The following is a 23,071-nucleotide window of genomic DNA, read 5'->3' as shown; positions in this document are numbered from 1 at the left end:
AAGAGTTACCATAACAGTTTTTATTAAAAAAACCTAATGTACATGTTTTCTCCCTCAGCAGAGCTATATTTTTCTTAAAAAGTACTGTATGTATCAAACATTTCAGGTTTGTCCCATCACTGTCGATCATCTTTGAAGAGCTGTCAAACATCTCCAACTAATGAACTTTACCACAGCCACAAGAAAAAGCTTTTAGCTTTCAAAATGCATGAGAATTAGTATTTTGTGGCATGAAGACAACACACCATTAACAAGTAATCTGTGTGTTCACAGCTTTCTGATACAAATTCCAACTCCCCAGTGATAATTCATACCCTGTAGAAAAATTAACACAAGGTATGGTAAAGTATCCAGATGAACCGGTAGCGTTTGGAAAGGTCTGTCAACATTCATATCTTTAACAGCTCTTTAAAGAGGTAATGGTGCAGATTAAGTACAAGCTTTTTTTGCTTCGGTATAATACATATTTGAAATTAAAATAAAACATGGAAGACCAATATCTTTACATTTTATTCTTCAGAAAAAGAAGAATCTTAAAGAAAGTATTTAGTAGTCCACTTGTGCTTAAAATATTCAATGCATGAGAAAGTCAAAAGAAAAAAAATACACATTTTTGTACACCATGATCAAAAAGGTAACATTATACATTTTCTGAAATTGCACTGTATTTAAAACACTCTCTAGAATCTGAGCCACTTCTACATATGGCTACTGAGGCTGTCCAACATAGTTCCTTTTCCACTTTAATTGCCAACCTGTGGAGGTCCTTCAGGGATGAGTGATGTGAAGAAGGTTGTGATAAAGGACCAGGCAGATGCCATGAATCCAGGCTGCTGCTCTGTGTTGGCATCTTCACCTGCATCATCTCCACTGTCTTCATCAATCCCATCATCCATAAGTCGTTCCTTTAAAAACAGAAGTTGAAGCAATTCAACCAGTTCTTTCCAGAGCTCTGACAAAGTAACCAGCAATACCTTCCTGACATTAAGTAACATCTCTCAGAAAAACCTCCTGAAGAACAACTAGCATTAAGAAAGTCTTGTGATGGAAGCAGAAACAATCAGTTACTGCCAGACTGGATAAACACAGAATTCAAGCAGCAGGCACAGCACTAAGGATAACACTCAAATACTTGTGGTTAAACCCACTACTCTTAGAATAATAGAACCATAGAATTGTTACAGTTAGAAAAGACCTTTAAGATCATCAAATCCAACCACTCACCTCACACTGCCAAGCCCATCACTAACCTAAATCACATCCCTCAGCACTTCATCTATGTGTCCTTTGAATATCTCTAGGGATGGTGAATCCACCATCTCCCTGAGAAGCCCATTCCAATGCTTAATAACCCTCTCAGGGAAAAAGCTCTTCCTAATGTCCAATCTAAACCTCCTCTGGTGCAACTCTCAATCTATTTCCTATGTTCTATTATTCATTACTGGAGAGATTAACACCCACTTCAACACAACTCCCCTTCAGGAAGTTTGAGAGAAGACATGATCACTCTCTACATCTCCTCTTCTGCAGGCTAAACCACTCCCAGCTCCCTCAGTCGCTCCTCATAAGACCTGTTCTCTAGGCCATTCACCAGGTCTTTTGCCTATCTCTGGGCACACTCCAGCACCTCAATGTCCTTCTTGTAGGGAGGGGCACAGAACTGAACACAGTATTCAAGGTGCAGCCTCACCAGAGCTGAGCACAAGGTGGCAATCACCTCCTTGGCCCAGCTGGTCACACTATTTCTGATACAAGCCAGGATGCCACCGGCCTTCTTGGCCACCTGGGTACGCTGCTGGCTCACATTCAGTTGCTATTAACACTCCCAGGTCCTTTTCTGTAGGACAGCTTTCCAGCCACTCTGTCCCAAGCCTGCAGCGTTGCCTGGAGTTAGTGTGGCCCAAGTGCAGGACCTGGTACTTGGCTTTATTGAGCCTCATGCAATTGGCTTCAGCCCATTGCTCCAGCCTGTCCAGGTCCCTCTGAAGAGCCTTCCTGACCTCAAGCAGGTCTACACACTCGCTCAACTTCCATAGAAGCTGACTTTCTATCCAGGCATTAAAGCATACTTTACAATGGAATACACAGGGGCCTCAAAAGACTGGTCTACTCTTACCATCTCTTCAAGATCAGGATTATTTGCATTTTGCCCATCACGGTTCACTTCCACGTTATTGGCTGCCTGGTGTTGGCCTCCCTCTTGCCTGAAGGGGAACCATCCAGCTTGGTGTCTGCAAGAAAACAAACAGTCAAAAAATCGTCTTTTGAAAGGAACAAAAAGATCTTTTATGCTACAGCTAACCACTGCAGTAAATTCTTCAGATATTTTCAAATGAACAAAGCTAAATGTAGTTTTCTGCAAGTCTTACTTCTACATCAAATGGCTATTCTTTCATATCTGCGTTAAGAAGGGTCTTGCTAAGAGCTGTTCTTCAAGATTCTGAAGTGTTGTTCACAACTCTCTGATCCAGCAGAACACTTTAACATGATTAGGTGTTTAATTATAATAAGCTTTTTTATGTCTCCTCCACATTAAGTACTTCAGTTACACTAATTTTCAAAAGTAGACTTAATTTTCATAGTTTAAAGATGATTTTCTGTGGGGAAAAAACAGAACTTCAGCTGAGGTTTGAACCACATTACCATTGTAAATTAAATAACTCTCCTAGTTTTCAAGTGTCTATATTCTGATTTTATCTATTGCATCTGCATGAGAAAGAGCAGTCCTTGTGAGGACTAAGGTTACTATGTAAGGAAACTCTCAATGAGATCAGTCCAAAATATCAAGCATTACTGTTGTTTTTCACTTCTATTTACCTCACTATGGTATTTTCCCATAGCAAAGGAAGCAATGACAACAGTAGTGATATCTCATAATAAAACAGAGAGCACACTCAGGGCTTTGTAAATGCATTGTAAAAGAAGTCTGAGACCCTGTAATTCTGCCAAACCTAGTATTCACTGTTACAAGTAGCACTACTTTAGCTCTGCCTAACACGAGGCACTGCACAAATCCCAAAATGTAAGTTTTGCAGTTTTCCTTTCATATACAAGCAGTGTTTCAAGTTTAAGCAAACATATGCTTGACCTCCATGAACTTCCCTCCCCTCACCTCCACTTTCTGAATTTGCATTCCAAAACTCTGCATTTCTACAACATCAACGTGTTCATATCACCAAACTTTAAGAGCACTGTGTTTTAGGTAGAAGTGGTAAACTACTTACTGTAAAGAATGTTTTGAGAATTATTTCTTTCTTCCTATCAGCTTAACTACTTGTTTGAATTTCCCCTCTCCCCCCAAACACCACAACCCCCAGTTGTAAAAGAGCAGTGCTTAAACTTTTGCCATTTGGATAGCTTTTCAGTTTAAATGGATTATATACTAGCACCATACTCTACATATCAGATCTGCAGCTGTACTGAACTGTTGTACTCACAAATAAACCAGTAGCATGGCTCCCATTACCATGACAAAGCGACTGAAGGAAGAATAGAAGTATACAATGCTCAGAAGGATTGCTGCTCTAGAGAAAGTGTACATCCAGTCCAGCCAGTCCCGGTTGAAGTCCTCCTCATTCACTACCGGGCCACCCTGTGCATTCATCTGAACGTTTGGGTTTACAGGTCTGTTCTCTTGGACAGCTACATTGGGCGCTGCTGCAGGCTCATTTGCAGGAGCACGTTCCGAATTCACAGCCTGGGCAACTGCAGATCTCACTGGCTCAGCGCTGGAAGTCACTTGGGCTGAAGCAGCAGCTTGGCTAAAAATGTAAACATACAACTGGCTTCTCAAAAAACCAAACTCACACACCAAAGTTTAAGCCTATTCTTATCTTCTACACCAATAAAAACAAAGATTCAGATGCAATATATGTCAAAACAAAACTGCATTTTTGCTTAAATCTTTACTTTTAGTACATTTAATTCTGATCCAAAACTGGACTTTTTAATTTGCTGGACAGAACACACTGTAAAACAGCACAGCCAGACAAATAGACACAGACATTTTCATCTGGCAAACATCATCTAAAGTTTTTAACACTTTCATTATTGTAACTCAGTATCACCTAAGATAATGCAGACTTACTATTGCATGTAGTACTGACGTGCATACATTTGTTGCCACCAGATCATCTGTAAGGGACTGAATGCAGGATACATAGAAAATCCAGCAGGAACACCTTGGCCTGGAAACTGGTTGCCTATATTGCTAGAAAAGGATTTAAAGAAAAATATTCAGTTCTAAATTGTGACATTCATAAAATGCACCACTACTAAAAGACAACTAAAGTAGCATTTTTCCTTTCACCTTTTCCCCTAAAATAATACATTGAAACAACATTGAAACAATGCTTGAGATGATCATCCAACCTATTCCAAAAAACCCACTATGGTTTGTTTGATGCAAGAAATTAATAAGTAGAGTTATTTCTAGAGAAAAGGGAGCTATGTTTTTCGGTCTGTAACCAGCCATATCTATGAGAAAAACACATGTGGAAGACTTCTCAAAACCATAAGTGAAGAAATTCTTCTATACAATTCCTTTTAAGTTCAGAGGTCACTCTTAAATGTGCTGCAGGAGCTGTAAAGGAAAATGTTACTACCTTCTATAGCTTTCTTTTAGAAGCAGTAGCTGAAATACCACTGTGATCAAAGATATGAAGATATTAACATAAGCAAAGACAATAAACTAATCTTTCAGATACAGCTGCTGAAGACTGCAACTAACACTGTAAATTACTTGCTTTCTCCTCAATACTTTCAGCATAAACTATTCTCCTCCCTACGGGCTTTTAATTCCTGATTCACACACAAGAGTTATAAAGCTCCTATTCTGAAGCTTTAGGTTTGGTTTTGTCTGCATTTAAACTTCTTAGCCTTTCTTACCTCCTAGAGAATACAGCATGTTTTGGCAAGATATCCAGCTTTCCACAAAGATTCTCAGGTAGTGAACTGTAGCAAACTAGGACATCATTCAAGACAGCATGAGAGTATAACGCATGAAGAAAAGTTTATTCAGACTGCAGGTAGGAAAAGTTGATACTGCTGTGACTGTATTGCAGACTATACCTGTTCCCTAAGTAAGGCACTCCCTGCAAAGATATCACCAAGAGATTATTACTTGGGCTTTCAGATATATAAGACATGCCCAGAATGAAAGACGTGAAGAAGACATTGAAGTCTTTTTTCCATGTTACATATGAGTAAGTATTTCACCGCGATTCTGGACAAGAGCCTGCCATGCTACTCCATGACCTCTGCTAAAACTATTATGTCTGCAGTTAGTCATAACCTGTTCTCATAATAGTTTAGGGAAGAAAAAAAAAAAAGCAAACAAAAGCTACTTTTGTGATACCATATACAAACTGAGATAATCATAAGCAATAACACACGTTTCCTTCAAATGTTTCAAGAGTGAACTGGGAGCCTTACTGATGCTACTTATCTATGAATAATTAACGTGTTGGAACAAAGCAGCTGTCAAGCTGCTACTGAAAAACATCAATTATGCTTTTATCTTTCTGGCTGCAAGCTTGAAGAATGTGTTTGTCTATCCCCCGAACTGGCAAAAACTTTGAAAAACAAGATTTCTCCAGAATTCACTAAAGACCAACCCTCAAAACATAAAGATGATTCAAATATTCTGCACAGGTGTTGTTAAGCACTACATTGTGACAAACCACTGAGCAATGTCTCCATTTCAAGCAGGTACATCACATGGGATGCAAACAGGCAAGACCACTCATTGTTCAGCCACAGCTATTCACCAGTCAGCAGTGCTACCCAACTTGCCTGAGTGAATTCTGCAAGAATTCATCAACTCTTTGTCATCAGTTACAGACTTTAGGGTTCTTCTTTAAAACTGCAATTAGCCCTAGGCTAATACCTCTCCCTCACAAATACATCTTTTTGAAATGTTACAGTATTTAATCCTCTACTTTCCTCCAAATTCTTTCAAAAGTGTCTTTTGTGAAGTCTTAAAGTTTAGTGGTAGTTTCAGAAACCAGTCAATCAAGAGAAACCTTAAAATATTTATGTCATGTTCTTTGCTTTCCCATTCAAGTATTTCAGTGGGCTTTTTCTTTTTTGCCAACAGCTTTTCTAGGAGATGTGACTTTTTGAGAAGAGAGACTTTTCTTCTCAAAAGAAGACTTTTCTTTTTTGAGAAGAAAAACTTTTCAAGATCAGACTCCATTAATAAGAAAAAGTAGACATCAATATTCAAGAACTCACTCCTGGCTTAGAATGCCAACCAGCACAGCAGCATTTTGTTTGCTCATCAGAATGAGGCAGATGTTGTCAATTACACAGCTATTACAGATGCCAGGTTATTAAGTCAGCTTGTGACATTCAGGAACAACTCTAAACACAATGTAATGTATTTCAGCAAGAACCACCTTTCTAAAGGAAGAGGCTCTTAACAGCAAAGCAAGCCAGCTTGCTGTTAAAAGAAAAAGGAAAGTAGCACATGCTTCCTCCTCATCTTTTTTCAAAAGGAGGAGAAAGAGGCAGGAAGCAGAGTATTTCAAAAGAATGGCAGCAACATCACAAAAGCAGAGAAGCAAAGTGGATGGGGTACAGGCATCCCACAATTGGAGAATGAAGCACAGCAGACTGCATAAGAACAGTTAGCTAAGTCAGAAAATAGTTGAAGGTTCAAATGCTAGAAGTGGCTTCAGAGTATTAAAAAAAGAGGCATGCTACTCTTTAAACATCTGGAAAGCTCAGAATTACTTCTCTTGGTGGATGATTGACACCTAAAACTGGAATTCAATTTGAGGGCAAGGTCAGAGTAGTTAGCTAGGGCCATCATAAAGATACTGCTCACCACTAGTGGAAAAATAAGACTTTTTATTCAGACTTTAAAGCTCAACCTGTCATCTGCGTGACTGACAACTGCAATTGTCAAACGACCTTGACCTAGAAAGTAATGATATTTGCTCCTTTTGAAAAACTCTCAGTGAACAAAGGCTACTAATGAAGCAAGGTAGTTATGTTCTAGAACATACTGCACGCTGGCAGTATGTCATTTTGTTGTTCACTTTCCAACATTATTGCATACAAAATTGAAAAAAGCCCATTTCACTGGATGGGCTGCCCACACTGAGGCAGTGGGATTATTTGTCGATGTTTCTTGTCTGTTTACTGCTTCCAAGGACTCTCCAAATGCAAGCCATTTCAGGACTGAGCCCATCTTTCTGCATGTATCTGGACAGCACAGCAGGGATCTGATCCACAACCATGCCCATAGAGGCAGACAGTGCTGTGCTTGCTCTCTGCAGCAAAAGAATAACTTGGTAGATATATAAACTGCTTGCCTAGTCCCATCTCAAAGTTGTGATTGCTAGAACACAGCATTCAGAAAAGCTGGAAAACAACAAAGTTTAAAATTACTTTCTCTGTAATATTTTAACAACCTGAAATAACTTTTTTCCCAAAAGGTATTCAAGTTGCACACTGAGGTTCTGTGCTAAGAACTGAAAAAACATCAAAACCATCATTTGATCACCAAAGAATGCTCTTGGATCACCATCTGGATTCCTTTCAGATTACACTAAATTGAAGGATGTCATTTAGGTGCACTGCTAATATACTCCAGCCACACACAGGCACCTACTCCAAGTGACCGAACTAGAGACAGCCCAAAAAAACCCCAGAAAATCTTGAAATGTGTGCAGTTAAAATGTCAGGTTCGCAGCACTTCTTTCAGTCTACAGATAACCTACAGATCCACTCTTCTCAATCCACATTATTTCCTAATACAGACACTGAGTATTTTCATTTACGTTCTAAGTTACTCTTTCTCTCAAACACAGTAATGTTTTACAAAACGATACCTCCCAGTGTATTTTAATTGAATTATTTCAGCTAAAAGACTCGACAGTGGTTCTGTTTCCTTTTTAAAGTCCATAACCTACTCAGTTTACCATGCATACTGACAAAAAACTCAAATCTCTTACAGATTAGTGATTTACACTAAATACAGTAAACTGCTGCTTTGTCATAAAGGCAAGTATAATTACTTGTGTGAATATGCCTGGGGTCAAAGTAACATAAAAGTTCTACCCACTGTAATTTCTGTTCAGGTAAGGAATGTACTCCTGAAGCAAATCTCTTTGCTTCATCTTATCATTTGCAATTTCTTCCCAGCAGATAGTGTGTTTCAGATAAAAAGGCATTCAGATTGAAGACACTCAGGATGAAAACTAGTAAGAGTAGTAAAGCCTAGGTTAACCCTAACAAGACAGATTGTAAATTCAACTGAAGCTAAGTAAGTTTTCAGCGGTTCTTGATATTTGTTTTCTTTCCAGAGATAGAAACAATTGTTACTGTAGCAGATTCATAGGTTCCTTTGTTCCAACATGCTCTAAAGAAAAATCAAGAGAATCTGTACAATACTGGGAGAATGCCCCATCAGAAAGAAGTCTTTGGTAGCTGTCACTGAGGAACTGACAGCTATCATCTCAGAATGCACTACTCTCCCATCTTCTTCCTGGAAGAAAATTTTCTAAATGCATATCATTTCTACAGTTGAATTCAATACAGAGAAGCAGAGTTACGCCTCTTACATATCAAAAACTAAACCCTCACATTATGCTAAGAATTTAGTGTTCATGATTAAAATATAGGACTAGAAAAAGGAACTAGAAGCAAAAATTTTAGCAGTTACATTACTAACTACATCCACTAGATAAATATTAAAGCTGCACTTGAAAAAGCTGAAGGCAAATGCATGAATTAAAAAACTAATATTTAAAAAGCCTGTGAAAGGAGGCACCAAGAACACTTATTCTTTCATTGACTCCTGGCTAAAAACAACAACATTCATATGAAAAATGTTTCTAGTGTGACTTACACTTCAAGTTGAACAAGCCAAATCATTTTGCAGACTGTGAAACAATTGTAAATGAGCACTTAAGTCCTTTTACAAAGTATCAAAGCACTGAGGATTGCTTCAATCTCACTTACCCTTGCATTAAATAAGGGAATTGGTGGCTTGGTACAGGATTGCTTTGTGCTTGTGGAAGATTACGATGCCTTACTCCATCTGCACTAGTGTTCAAAGATGTAGATGAAGCTTCTTGATTTGCAGGTGAGGCAGAAGTTGATCCAGAACGGTCTAAATTCTTAAAAATAAATAAAATCAAGGTTGAGGATCTCTTCACCACAGCCAGGAGATTTACTACTGTGTCTTAAAACCTATTTGCTTTAATGTTTTGTCACAAGTTTTATAGAGAATATGAGCACCAGGCAAGTCTTCTGGGGTTTTATTGGTTCTGGCAAGCCTTTAGTAAAAATAGAAATTCAAAATTGCACTCAGGTGCACATATACAAAAAGTTCAGCTCTCAGAAAGATTCAGCACTTGATAAAACACAGAAAACCACAAGTCACTGGGAATCAGTTTCAAAAACCCAAACCAAATTAAAGCTAAATTGAAAGAATACTTAGCAACAACAAAAATTCTAGTGGTTATCATTAACAAAAATAACTCAGGATATGACTTCACATTCAGAGACAACCGTGCCTGCAGTGCCTTAAAATACCATTCCTCTACCCTTTAGTTTCCCCTTCTACTCATCATCCCCTTCGCTGTGCCAGCCGACCCATCCAAATTGCTGGGCTCACTGCTAGGAAGGGGCAGGCAGTTGGGAACAGGAACTACTTAGGCTCCACGAAACACATCTAAAACTAGCAGGTCAGATATTCAATACTTTCCAGGATCAATACTTAACCCTGGAAGGAGAACAACAGTTGGCTCTCCTAGACTATTTGTCACCATAACAAGAATAATTTGGTCACTGAGATGCATTATTTTAGTTTTAATAAATCCCCACATCCTGTTGCTAAGTATCACTGTAATGTTTACTCAGCAGAAAATCTTCTTCAACTTTGACAACTCAGGAAGTAAGGAGGTGCAATTATTTAAGACATCCATATCACATTTGCCCTACAAAGGAAAACAAGAAAAATTTACCACTAGATAGTGGAGGGAAAATAAAACAAAAAACAAATGCAAGAACAAACACCATTAAGTTGTCTCCTTTCAAGGATTATGAATTTAACACTGTGCATACTGACTGCTTTAAGCAGTCATTAACACAGTCATTTAAACCTAACACAGTCAACTAACCTATCTAAAACAACAGAGGCCCCCTGGGTCCTATTTGCAAACAGGAGTGTAAATACAGCCTTTGGAAAGGTAGAGTAACCATCCACTGTCCACTCTCTATTATTGTTGAAACTGCCCACATTTCTGCCACATAGCACTCTGAAACAGAAGATAGCTTATTACTGGAAGAGCATTTCCCATATCCTGATAACATGCCATAGATGACAAATGCCTACAATGGTATTGTATACATTCCTTCCCGATTAACCTTGAAGGGTTGCTTAGTGATACTGCCTGCTCTGGAAAAACCCAAGAGAATTACAGTACTGATGACCAAGTCATCAACAGAAACATTAACTGCACTTCTGTTAAAACAGAGCACAAAGAGCACCATTTTTGGAGGGTGTGAAAAGAGGAGGGCTCAACACACCCTCAACAAAAGCATTTTGTGAATAGCTTAACTAGTAAAACTTTAAGAACATTTCCTACTTCTCACTGCCTAACAGACACTGACTACCTTGAAGCTGCTACATAAAATTCCTGGCCATGTACCACCTGTCTAGCCCACAACAAAGGCACCAATTTGGTGTCTTCACAGAGCCACAAAATGTTAAGGATTGGAAGAGATCATCTAGTCCAATCCCCGGACAGTGCAGGGCCATCTAGAGTAAGTCACACAGGACCTCGTCCAGGTGGGTTTGGAATGTCTCCAGAGAAGTACAATTTTCACAAATCAGAATTTGTCTTTTTCCAAAAAATCTGAATGCTCAGTTTCTGCCAAAGAGATGGAGATATGGAGTAAAAGGAAAATGTATTTCTTGATTAAGAAAAAAAGTGTTGAAAGAATAGCCTAGAAAAAGTAGTGCTGTATCATCTAATAAACATAAAACCATGTTATGGCTTGGAAAAAAGTTAATCTCTGCTTAAATAAAGCTATGCCCTTAAATAATCACAGAACGGTAGGAGGTGGAAGGGACCTTTACAGATCATCCAGTCCAACCCCCTGCCAAAAAAGGTCCACCTAGATCAGGTCCCACAGGAACACATCCACAAGTCTAATTGTACAAACTCAAATGGCATGCACTACTTCCACCACATTATTCTGTAGTCAGATTTTCTAAATCTGAGGAGAAATTCCTAGAACGTTTCTGCAGTACACAAGAAATTCATGTCCCATGTATGAAAAAAAAAAAACCACTCACTGAGCTACTGCTGGAGGCTGAAGCTTCATGACCTTCTCTACTGGTGCTTGGTTTTGGAGAACTCGGGGGTGTCCGGGATGTACATACCAGATGAACCATATGATATTCATCTTGCTACAATTTAAAAAAAATGAAGAGCTAAAGCAATAATACTTGAGAAATTTACAAGTAAAGTTGTCTTTAAAAAAATATCAAAGTTGTATTTGTAATCAGTACAGAAACACTATATAAAATGGAGAGACCATAAAGCAGAACTCGAGCCTAGAACAAGAGAAGCTGTTTTACAACTAATATTTTCTCTGCAGTTGTCCATGGTAACACAGTGAACATTCACCCCCAGTTTTCCCTAGAACTGCAAGTATAACAGAATCAACAAAAGGTCACATAGGAAAACATAAGGAAGTATATCACAAGCTTTAGCTTTTAGTTTGGAAATAGATCTCAAAGACCTTATTGGGCTCGATTTCCCCAAAGTTAAGAATGTCGACATTTGCATTGAGATCTACTGAGAAGTCTTGTTCAGTAATAAACGAGGTAAATGAAAAAAATGTAAGCACTGGAATTCACAAGCAGACCAAGATAAAAGTACCAGCCATTGCTTCTACCTCATTCTAGTCTAAGCTTGGCTCAAGCCTCACCTGCAGATACCCAACTGAAGAGCCACTGCAGATGTTCCACACTCAGGGAATGCTATTTGAAGCATTAATTGGGACTTGAATACTCCCTAATTATTTGAAAGTGAGGAAGTGAAAGTGTGGCACCACTAGAAGCCAAGTCAGCATGCAAGTAATCAGCACATGTAAATTCTTCAAGAGTATGCTTCCCCCCAACATGGATGCCGTAACTTCAACCTGAAGTTGTTTAACTATAAAAAATGAAAACACCCCATTATAGTACTGTGCCTTAAGCTTATATGGCCAGAATAAGAACAGGTGTGACTGTGTATTTCAATTGCACACTACAGCTTCCTCGGGAAGCAAAATTTAAACACAAAAAGCACCAAAAATTCCCTTTCTCTCTTCTTCCAAAATCAGCCAAGCTGCAGTATTTAACGAGATGACATTTAGCAGTACTAGGTTTGGAGGGGTCTTTAAGTTATTCAAATAAAAGTTAACACATACATTTACTCATTTTGAAGTGTTAATCTTTAGGAGTGAAGAAAATTGGCTGTTTTTATACACCATTGCATATTATTGTTAGCATAACCTATCCACATCCATCTTCATTTCAACTCCTCTGCCTGAGTCAGTTTCTAGCCCCAGGCATACTCTCACCATTATATTAATTGTCATTTCTTACCAGTCAGTGATGGTGAGCAACGATCAGAGTCAATGCAGATGATCAGCGTTCTGACCATGTCAAAAAGCTTTAACCTAACTAGCTATCTTTCTAGATAAGAACTTATGCCACTTGGAAAGGCAAAGAAAGCTAAACATACTACTTGTAAGCCTATAGTGTACAGCTTTATTCAACATAAGTTTGTTGAATAATGTATTTGTATGTATACATAATCTGTTGGACATCACTACTCTTGAAGAGTGCCACGACTTCCAGCCTCAAAGACTTCTTATCAACAAAATGACACCCCTCAGTATCAAAAAGCAAATATCACAAAGTAAATTGAGAGGTTTAGTAAAGCCTCAGATTACATTAGGAATTTGTGGCTAATCAAGTAGGAAGACTATAGCAGAAAGTGAGAATGAACTTCAGAGTAATCCTACCTTGCTTCTAAAAGTTCTTAAAAAGCACAAAACCTCCTCCCAACAAAAATGTCACTTTCCTAAATCGAGTATGTTATTAAATTCACTAAACTTTAACCAAACTCAAAGCCTATAGCTACTTTTAAACTCAAATATAGCCCCTGTATAGTGAAGGAAGACATTAATTAGGCAAACTTTGCCCTCTAGCATATAAGCAAGGTCTGAAATCATTGTCTCCTAAAACTAGTCTGCTGTAAGCAGGCCAAGTGAAATTAAGGTATTCAGGCTTCATTTTGTCCTTAATAGGCAAAAGTAAGTTTTGAGGTAAGTTATATAAACATTTTCCTGAACTTTTAAGTGGTACAGGACGCATATTGGCTGGCAATGTCCCAGCTCCAGATTTCTAGTCAATGTAAACAGAGTAAATTTCAATCATTTTTTAGTAAGTAGTTAAATCCAACTTAATATTAAGTTAAACTTAATATTAATATTATAAAGTAGCAACAATGTTATTCTGCTCCAGCAACACTCAAGATTCCTCTGCAACAGTTTCTCCATACTTCATACTGAAGTACAATTCCCCACTTTCACTACAGCATTATTCTCCTTTAGAGGCTTTCCTCCATCCTAAACACTAAGATGTGACCCACCCACTCTTGCAGTCTGTACATGTGACTTTTAACTCAACACAATACAAAAAAGTATCACCACTCAGACCCAGCTACTGTATTACAGAGTTTACCTATTTCAGAGGCTTAAAAATTGTATCATTATAGTTTAGTGACCTAAAGTATTTTCCAAATATACCTACTGACGCATCCTAATCTGTCCACAAGGAGTTTGAAGACTACTCAACATAACACACTATATTTTCTGTTACCATCAAAATTAAAACAAAGTTTTTGATCATCTGCTCTAAGTATCATCTTATTCCATACATTAAGAACTTTGCTAACTTAAAGTCCTTATTACTTGGTAGCATCGATCCAATCTACTTGAATCCATTTGAGAAGCAAGTATATCTATTTTAAGATTTCCCATGTGGGTTGTCATGTGTATTCAGGACTTGGATTCATTTAAATGTTGACTGAAAAATCCAGTTAGATTGGTACAATTTTTTTTTCCAAGAAGAACCAGGAGAATAAAAAAAGGAACACAAGAGAAAACAAACTTTCAAAGATCAGCAGAAATTGTTAATAGCTGACAAAAATCAGGACAACAGTTTCCCCAGCAAAACCATTCAGGAACTTAAAATTATGGTTTTGCGTAAGTATGGTTTCCTTGCACAAGTGCCATTTGTAATGTAAGTTCTTGGATTTAATTGTGTACAAGAAATGAAGTGATAATAGAATGGTTTGGGTTGGAAGGGATCTTAAGGATAACTCTAGTTCCAAATCCTCTGCCCTGGGCTGGGACACTTTCAACTAGATCAGGCTGCTCAAAGCCTCATCCAGCCTGCTACTGAATGTTCACAGAGATAGGGCATCCACAATCTCTCTGGGCAACCTGTGCCAGTGCCTCAATCCCCTCATAGGGCAGAGCTTCTTCCTAATATCTCACCTAAATCTACCCTCCTTCAGTTGATGATGTCCAAAACCAACAGACACCTGTTAAAGGATTCCATTTTTGTCATACTGGAAATTGTGCAAAGAAGTCAATCTGCACTACCTATCACTTGTTTGGGACTTACATCCTATCTCCTACCAATCAGAAACACGTCTCAGTCCACAAGTACCACAATCCTACATACAAGGGATACTTGAAAATACATTTCCAAAATATATCAATAATACATTGTTACATCTCAACACAACATCAAAAATTTGAAGCTAAACAACATTAATCTAAACTCTTATTTCCCAAAAAGAGGTTTTGATCAAATATCATATGGTGTTGATATAAAGCTTACTTTTCTGAGAACATCTTTCAGCTGCAGATGATCAGGAAGTAGTCTGCCAGAATACACCAGTCTCTGATCCTTTGTAGACTAGGAGATGGGACAAAGAAAGGAATTTAGCTTTTTCCTGCTGTACAGATATACAGCTGGAGATAACATTCGCAGATGACAAGAAAAAAATCCCTTATCATTCCAACCACCAACAGAGAGCCTTAAAAACATTTCAGAAGCTTCAAAAGCACAACTCACAAATTCATTCTGAAAGAGAATTCCACTATTATGCAATCAGTAGGGTGCCATAACAATTACTAACACAACTGGCAAGTGCTGCTCACGAAAACCATCATATATACTCAAAGATTCCTTTATTTTCAAGATCTGAACTTTACCCTGCTCTGAAAAAGTAGATGGGAAAGCGGCTGGGGCAAAGAAAAAAATAGTTAAGACTAACGGAATCATACTTAAAATATGCAGAAGGGTATAAATTTCCACCTTTTTTGACAAGGAATTTCTGACATTAGTCCCCGCCCCTACCTCCCATCCAAAAAAAACCCAACAAAAACCACAAGAGGAAAGCAGCAAAAGGATTGTTTTTCAAGGTAGTCTTCAAACTTTGGAAAGCTTTTTTCCCTGTTCATACATTTCTCCAGTTTGAAATATCTTTGTCATCCAAACAAAGATTGATTAACAAACCAAACAACAAATTATGTGCTATTCATAAGGTTTTAACTTTTAACTAGTCTATACAGAAGAGATAACTATGAAATTCTTTCAAAAAGAAAACTATTTGGGGCATCTATCTGTCTAGTACCTAGACAGTAAGCTGTCTGGTACTAAGCTTACTGTCTAGGTACACTAAAGCAAAAGGCAGCTTAGTTGGTTAAACAAAACAAAAACCCCATTCACTTAATTCAGTTTATGCTGTCAGAGTTCCAAATACCCTTAGTAATAGTGGGCCACTAACAGGCTGTGACTATAAATGAATAATGAATAAATTCATTTTTCCTTCTTTTTTTAAGCTCCTAAATGTTCACCTATATTGAAAAAATTCTAAAGAGAATTCAACTGTTACATCAGTTTAACTGCTGCTTGCATCCTAAAATAATACACTGATCACTTGAAAGAGAGCACTAAGATAAAAAAATGCCAAATGACGAAATCTAGCCTAACATTAGTGGAACAGATGCATTATCAGCATGAACTATCTGAAGAATTTACCCATCCTACAAACAGCTAATCTTCACATATCTCCTCCTTCTCTCCCAGCCTTCCATTGCCTCCTTTGCAGTCTTATTCCTGTTAATGCTGACAAACACCTGAGATCCAGATCTCTGTAATTAGCAAAAGAATTCACAGAAGTTTTGAGATCTTTTTTCTTCCAATAGCCTTCTACAGACTCCCAAAAGCTTAGCAGATCAAAAAGCTGCAGAACTCTTTTTTTCCCCTGAATTATAAGGAGGACACATTAAGTCAGAGAAGCTTTAAAAAATTAGTGCATAAACATCACATGTAGAACAGTTTCTCACTTCTATTGAAGAATCATTTTCTACATTCTGCTGCATTTTTCTGTATTTGTAGTGACACTATTTTTCTGTCTCACAACACAGGCAACTAGTTATCTGCAGCTCCAATGGATAAAATACTGCAATGAATTCAAATAGCAGTGGTGTTCTGTTTCTATTTAAAACAACAAAATATCTCTGTCTCTTTCGTGTCAGACTAAGTTCTTCTGACCTAAACCATTTTGGTTGCTCCTTTCCAGCAGGAACAGGCTGCTAACAGAGTACATGTTTATTTGTATTTGGGAAAGCCTCTTGGAGTGGCCTCATTTTCAGAAACAAGCACATAGCATCAGATAAAACAATGCTAGAACCTAAAGTTCAGGGCAAGATGGAAGACAGTCTCCACATCCCAATCCAAATGGTATTTAAGACTGAGCTAGTGTGTTTATTTCCCCTGCCTTTGTCAAGCAAGACTCCTTCTGCAATGCTTAGTCCAAGTTAGCTACACCCAGTACATTACCAAAACCACCAAACTAATGCAGCAACTTCCTTTAGAAACAATCTCCAAACTATCCTGTTCCGTCTAGCGAAGTACATGCTAGATGACAGGTACTACAGGAAATGAGAAACAGCAGTTTTAAATTGTTTATGGGTGTCATTGATGCAGTGGTTAATGCACTGAGTCTAAGATCTGCCAGACTGAGATATATAGATTCATTTTCCAAGTTTCCTTGAATAAAGACTTAATCTAGGGACACTATAACTGGAGTACTCTAGCCATGAAAAATTGGTCTAGTCAGAGGAAAAAAACCCTCACATGGACAAATGTGAACTTTAATATAGACCCACAAACTCACTTAATACTGTTTTAAACCTATTTAGCTTATTTTATAAGTAAACTATCTTTAATAATGACTAAACCAATTTAAATCTGGCTATATTTGCAATTTGTACATTTTCAGCTAAGTCATTTACACAAATTAAGCTGGGAGGAAAAAGCAAGCTGGCTCAAGGCCTAACTTCTCCTTTGCCTATTTTAACCACCTCATTTTCTAAAGACATACTCTAAATAAATGGTAAAGTAATTACAGTATTTAGTTACTATTAGTTGACCAATTAATTTACCAACTAATGTGTAAAAGAATGAGGTACGAGTCATATGTGAAACCTTGCAAGATTATGCACAGTAGTGATGGCAACTGATTTCCATTCTACACCCTTAACTTCAAAAACACTGCAACACCTGTATACAGCATCTGTGTTCTGACGTACTCACACCCTTAAAATAGCATTGTAATAGAAGCTATTTCCAGGACCTGTCATAGAAACTTGATCGACAAGCATTTGACTCCAATCTGGCTTGAAGACAAAAGAAAAAGGTGATGGGAAGCTCCTAAAAGCACAAAGAGTTTAACAAATTGAAAAAAAAAAACCCAAACCAGTAACAATATCAAAAACACTATCAAGCCAAAAAAACCCACTTGTCAATTTTACTATCTATAGGAGAAATAATATTGAACACCTCTTTACCTTCTCCCTCCCCCTCTACTCTGCCCTGGTGAGGCCTCATCTGGAGTCCTGTGTCCAGTTCTGGGCTCCTCAGCTCAAGAGGGACAGGGAACTGCTGGAGAAAGTCCAGTGCAGGGCCACCAAGATGATCAGGGGATTGGAGCATCTTCCTTATGAGGAAAGGCTGTGGGACCTGGGGCTGTTTAGTCAGGAGAAAGAGGAGACTGAGGGGGGATCTCATTAACGTTTACAAATATCTAAGTGATGGGTGTCAGGAGGTTGGGGCATCCCTTTTTTTTGTTGTATCTAGCAACAGGACAAGAGGTAATAGGATGAAGCTAGAACACAAAAAGTTCCATTTAAACATGAGGAAAAACTGTTTCACTGTTAAAGCAAGTGAGGGAGCCCCAGCACAGGCTGCCCAGGGAGGGTGTGGAGGCTCCTTCTCTGGAGGTTTTCAAACCCACTTGGATGTGTTCCTGTGTGACCTGATCTAGATGGACCTGCATTAGCAGGGGGTCTAGAGTGGATGATTTCCAAAGGTCTCTTCCAACCCCTACCATTCTGTGATTCATGTTATTACTTTTATTTGAAAGGTTCTATGAAACCAAAATACTCTGTTCAGTTACTAGTTTAATTGCAAGTACAGCAACTCCAAATTAAATTAGAATTACTGAGGTAATTTTCACTAAACTCCTCATCCTTCAACCCAGAACAATTCTGGGGATTCTGAACACTGTTGTCATTTCATAATGAGAGGAATATTGAGGAATCAATTTTCAACAGAAAGAAAGGTGTTCCATGAAACTAAAGCTTAATATTACATTACTGGTTAAAACCTATAGCAGAACATAAAAACTTCTTGTTCAGTTCTTCCTAGAAGCAAGTTCTTCCAACTCAGCAAGATCATAGGATGAGTCAGAAAACTAGTGTTTAAACACAAAGACGTCACAGGAGGAAGTAGCAGAAATCAGCTGAAGTCGTATACTTGTTTCTTTCATAGCAGACAGGCCCTCTCAGCAGAGAATTGCTCTCAGCAACAACTAAATCCACAAATTAATACTGCTTTGCAGATCTCAATGTACCAGTGACAGCCTATGTTGTTGACTGCTTTGCCGCTTTTTTTCTCCTAAAAGTCAGAAATCCCCTCTGAGACACAAAGTTACTGTTTTACCTTCCCCCAACCAAAAAAAAAAAATTGAACAATGCCACCAATTCTTCTATTGAAGTAGATGAACACTAGTCATTTCCTACATAAATGGAACATTTTCCTGATGTTTTCTAGAGCAAAGTCCAGGCCTCACATGTTGCTGCAGTGTGGAGGCAAAGTCGCTCCCTTTAAATAGTTTTCTGGAGCAGTTTTTCAAATACACTGTTCTATATCACTGCCCTTCTAAATAGGTAGAAGATTATCTCTTTATTTTTTTCTGTATGGTTTTTTTCATAGCCCCTTTTTAATTGCCAAATTTGGAACTCAAAGGAACTTACAAATAAACAATATTTTCCTCAGGGAATGAAATAAAGCTACAGGCCTTTATATTCAAAGTAGTGTCACACCTGTTTACAGAACATTTGAGAATAGAGTTTCCAGCACAACCTCAAAAAACAGCCTTTCAAAGAGGGTAAAAAAGCAGTTCTGGCAGTTGTTCAACTGCATTTCAAGCAAGAATATGAATACACATCTATCTGCACCACACCTGAGTGAATTCACTAGACTGTAGTAACTTCAGCTATATGCCTTATACTGTCATTAGTTTAGAAATGGCTCTTAACTGAATTTAAGACTAATTTCTGTAAATTTAACTGAAAGCTCTAAATTCCAGCTCCTAAAAACGTTAAACAGAACACTAGTTATGTGTCTTCAGCAATGCCACCTTTCAGAGTGCCACACTGTGACCTTAAGGCATATAAAAAAGCATCTGTTAACAATTGGCAGCTTCCCTGAAAGCAGAGAGACAGCCATTGCCTTTACACAGACTGCTCTCTAACAGCAGAATTCCTCCATATTTTGCCGAATATCTACAGCAAGTCTTGACCGACTGGCCACACATTATCACGGTGCCAGTCTAACAAGCGGAAGAACGAGGGCTGGCCAACAACTCACCGGCTTACTGGGGTAGACTTTGGAGAGGTGAGATTTTAGCTTGCCCACAGTCCAGTTTAGAAAGCAGTTAATGGTCTGGTCCGTGTACTTCTGGTTGGGGGCTTTGATGATGAGGGTCACCGGGTGATCCACGACGCTCTGGTCCATGGTGCTGGCAGGGGCAGCCGGCCCAGCCCCTCTCCTCTCCCCGGGGACACGAAGCCCCTCGAACCTCCTGGGCGCTGCGGGTGGGTTCAGCGGCCGGGGCCGAACTTCGCGAGGAAGCTGAGGGAGCCCATCCCCGTGCCGGGCTCACATCACGGGCATGGCAGCGGCACCTGCCGAGGCCTGGCAGCGGAGGCACGGGGAGCAAGCAGAGAGGTGGGGAGAGGGCTTAGCACGTCACAAACAGGCACATCCACGCCACCCCCCACCACCACAGGGACGGGGGGTTCGCGCCGAGCCAACGGACGCTCCCTCAGCCCTCGATCCCCCCCTCGGCTACACCTGCAGAGAAGGAAAGAGACGGATGAGCCCAGTACCCGGAACGAGCCCGCCGGGGCCGAACCCCTCCACCCGCGGCACCGCCTCGACCTCCGGCCTGCTGGCGTTTGCGTAAAATGGAGACCGGAAGCGGCGCCGCGTCCCTCCCTCCCTGCGTCGCTCCCCGCGCGCCGCCTGGGGGCGCCAGTGGGCCGGGCGGCGGGGCGCGCGTGACGCCATCGGGGGGGCGGGGCCGGGGCTGCCCCGGCCTTTGGCCCAGAGCGCGGGGAAAAAGGGCGGGAAGGAGGCAGCGCTGAGGCGGCTTGGAGCGGGGCTTGGGGAAAGCCCAGAGGCCTCAAGCACGGGCCCACGGTTCAGGATGTGGGGTGTCTGCCCACTTCTGTCCTAGTGTTGGTGCATAAGATGGTGTCAAGGCAGAAAAAGTGGAATAATTGCTAGCAATGGAATTAAAAGTTTATCACTTGTTTTGTGTCTTGCCTCCATCGTCATTGTGAAAGAACACCTCAGTGTGTTTACCTCCAATCTCCTTGTGAGCTCCAGAAATATCTAAAGGGTGGGTGTCAGGAGGTTGGGGCATCACTTTTTTGTTTTGTATCTAGTGACAGGACAAGGGGTAATGGGATGAAGCTGGAATGCAAACAGTTCCATTTAAACATAAGGAAAAACCCTTTCCCTGTTGAGGTGAGGGAGCCCTGGCACAGGCTGCTCAGGGAGGGTGTGGAGGCTCCTCTGGAGGTCTTCAAGACCCACCTGGACACGTTCCTGTGTGACCTGATCTAGGTGGACCTGCTTCTGCAGAGGGGTTGGACTGGATGATCTCTAAAGGTCCCTTCCAACCCTTACCATTCTATGATTCTATGATAATCAGAATCAAGGCATAGGGAGAGGTGTGCCTAATATCTTGCAAGAGACCTGTCTAAAAGCATAAAACACATTTGTGAAGTTCCAGGTTAGCACTGTAAACTTCTAATCGTCTTAAATCATTTTCAGTTGCTGAGAAGAAATCTTTTTAGAGGCTAGCCCTCAAGGTTGATAGATTGCACAGCAGTGAATACGGGAAAACTTCAGTTCATGATACTTTTGCTAAAGAGCTCTGCAGTAAAAGCTGGCCTCATTATTTCTGTAACTACAATAAATGTTCACAAAAAGTGGCCTTGTGAGACCGCATCTGGAATATTGTGTCTAGTTCTGGGCCCCTCAGTTCAAGAAGGACAGGGAGCTGCTGGAGAGAGTTCAGCACAGGGACACAAAGATGATGGAGTGAAGCATCTCCCTTCTGATGAAAGGCTGAGGGAGCTGGGACTCTTCAGCTTGGAGGAGACTGAGAGATGTCTTCATTAATGTTTATAAATAAAGGGTGGGTGTCAGGAGGATGAAGCCAGGCTCTTCTCAGTGATGGCCAATGATAGGACAAGGGGCAACGGGTATAAACTGGAACATAAGAGGTTCCAAAGAAACACAAGGAAGAATTTCTTCCCTGTTCAGGTGAGGGAGCACTGGAAGGGGCTGCCCAGATGGGTTGTGAAGTCTCCTTCTCTGGAGACATTCAAACCCCACCTAGACAAGTTCCCGTGTGACCTGCTCTAGATGGTCCTGCTTTGGCAGGGGGGTTGCACTGGATGATCTTTCAAGGTCTCTTCCAGCCCTTGAGATTCTGTGATTCTGGATAAGAACAAATAAAAGGCGCTTTCCTTTTATTTCCTCCAGTCTTGAAATGCTGTATGTAACTACAGAAGACACAAGAATTTCAGATAGATTTGATTTTTCAAGTAGACAGTGTCCCTTTAATGTCAAGGAATCAGACCTTTCATTAAGCCCTGCAGTATAAAAAAAGGAATAAGTCACAGAACGGTTTGCGAATAAAGAAAAGACCATAAGGAACTTCAGCTTCTCAAGGGAAAAATAAAAAGAGACTGAAGGAATACCATTAGCACCCAGGACCTATTTTTTCCTTTTAAATAACACCTGGATACAGACAACACCTAATGTGAGAATTTGCAAAACCAGAGAAAATAGTCTTAATTTTTAAACTAATTGACTTCTAATTACTTTGCTCTAAAACCACTCCTTCACCAGCCTCGTGTTTGAGACAGTGCACGTGACCTCTGTGCTTCTACATCACCTGTTGTCCTTGAGATGGCTTATCAAATTGTAAATGTGAACAACTGGTACTTGACAACACTTTCAAATGTAATATTTGACATACTCATATTGGTTTCCCAGATCCCTCCCTTGTGATGGAAGAACAATTATTTGCACTGGAAGTTTTGTACATGCTGTTACTACCGGGCATGTGACTGAATTCCCAGGAATTTCCAATAATAGGATAGAATTTCAAAGCATCAGGCAAATATTTGTGTATAGGGTGATGCACCAAAATGAATCAGCTAGATGAGCACTTTCAAGGGTTAAGACGCAAAAACAGAGGCAAAAAGTTTTAAACCTTGCATGTAGATGGTTGTAACTTTGTTTGACAACTTGGTGGTCTGTGTACACAGAATATTTTTATGACACACGCAATGGCTACTATACAAAACTCCAGACTTGGGATGACCAAGAAAC

General features: G+C 39.7%; 1 protein-coding gene across 4 annotated transcripts; it reads right to left on the bottom strand.

Annotated features, from left to right (window-relative positions):
* HERPUD2 (HERPUD family member 2) lies at positions 1 to 20,623 on the bottom strand. Of its 4 annotated transcripts, none has more exons than XM_061996615.1 (9): positions 20,513 to 20,623; positions 20,027 to 20,353; positions 14,924 to 15,001; positions 11,315 to 11,428; positions 8,971 to 9,128; positions 4,088 to 4,210; positions 3,438 to 3,761; positions 2,117 to 2,231; positions 1 to 905 (listed from the first exon to the last, which is right to left on the bottom strand). In XM_061996615.1, exons 2-9 carry the CDS (start codon positions 20,171 to 20,173, stop codon positions 744 to 746), a joined length of 1,221 nt encoding a protein of 406 aa, XP_061852599.1. In that variant the 5' UTR covers positions 20,174 to 20,353; positions 20,513 to 20,623; the 3' UTR covers positions 1 to 743. The 4 variants fall into 4 exon arrangements, with proteins under 4 accessions (XP_061852599.1, XP_061852598.1, XP_061852601.1 ...); XM_061996614.1 differs by having other exon boundaries at positions 20,548 to 20,621; XM_061996617.1 differs by lacking the exon at positions 14,924 to 15,001 and having other exon boundaries at positions 20,548 to 20,621.
* Between the last annotated feature and the right edge of the window lie 2,448 nt (positions 20,624 to 23,071).

This window comes from Colius striatus, chromosome 5 (assembly GCF_028858725.1).
Source record: "Colius striatus isolate bColStr4 chromosome 5, bColStr4.1.hap1, whole genome shotgun sequence".
Taxonomy (NCBI): Eukaryota; Metazoa; Chordata; class Aves; order Coliiformes; family Coliidae; genus Colius; species Colius striatus.
Note: the sequence above shows the minus strand (reverse complement) of the source record. Positions and strands in the feature narration are given on the sequence as shown.

What these genes read in the sequence shown, in the direction of transcription:
- HERPUD2 (XM_061996615.1), bottom strand. Translation starts at nt 20,173, where the DNA reads ATGGACCAGAGCGTCGTGGATCACCCGGTGACCCTCATCATCAAAGCC. An exon ending in CAGCCTCCAGCAGTAGCTCA is followed by an intron (nt 9,129 to 11,314) that starts GTGAGTGGTTTT and finishes TTTATTTTTAAG; the next exon opens with AATTTAGACCGTTCTGGATC. An exon ending in CGTCAGTACTACATGCAATA is followed by an intron (nt 3,762 to 4,087) that starts GTAAGTCTGCAT and finishes TTACATTTTTAG; the next exon opens with CCAAGCTGCTGCTTCAGCCC.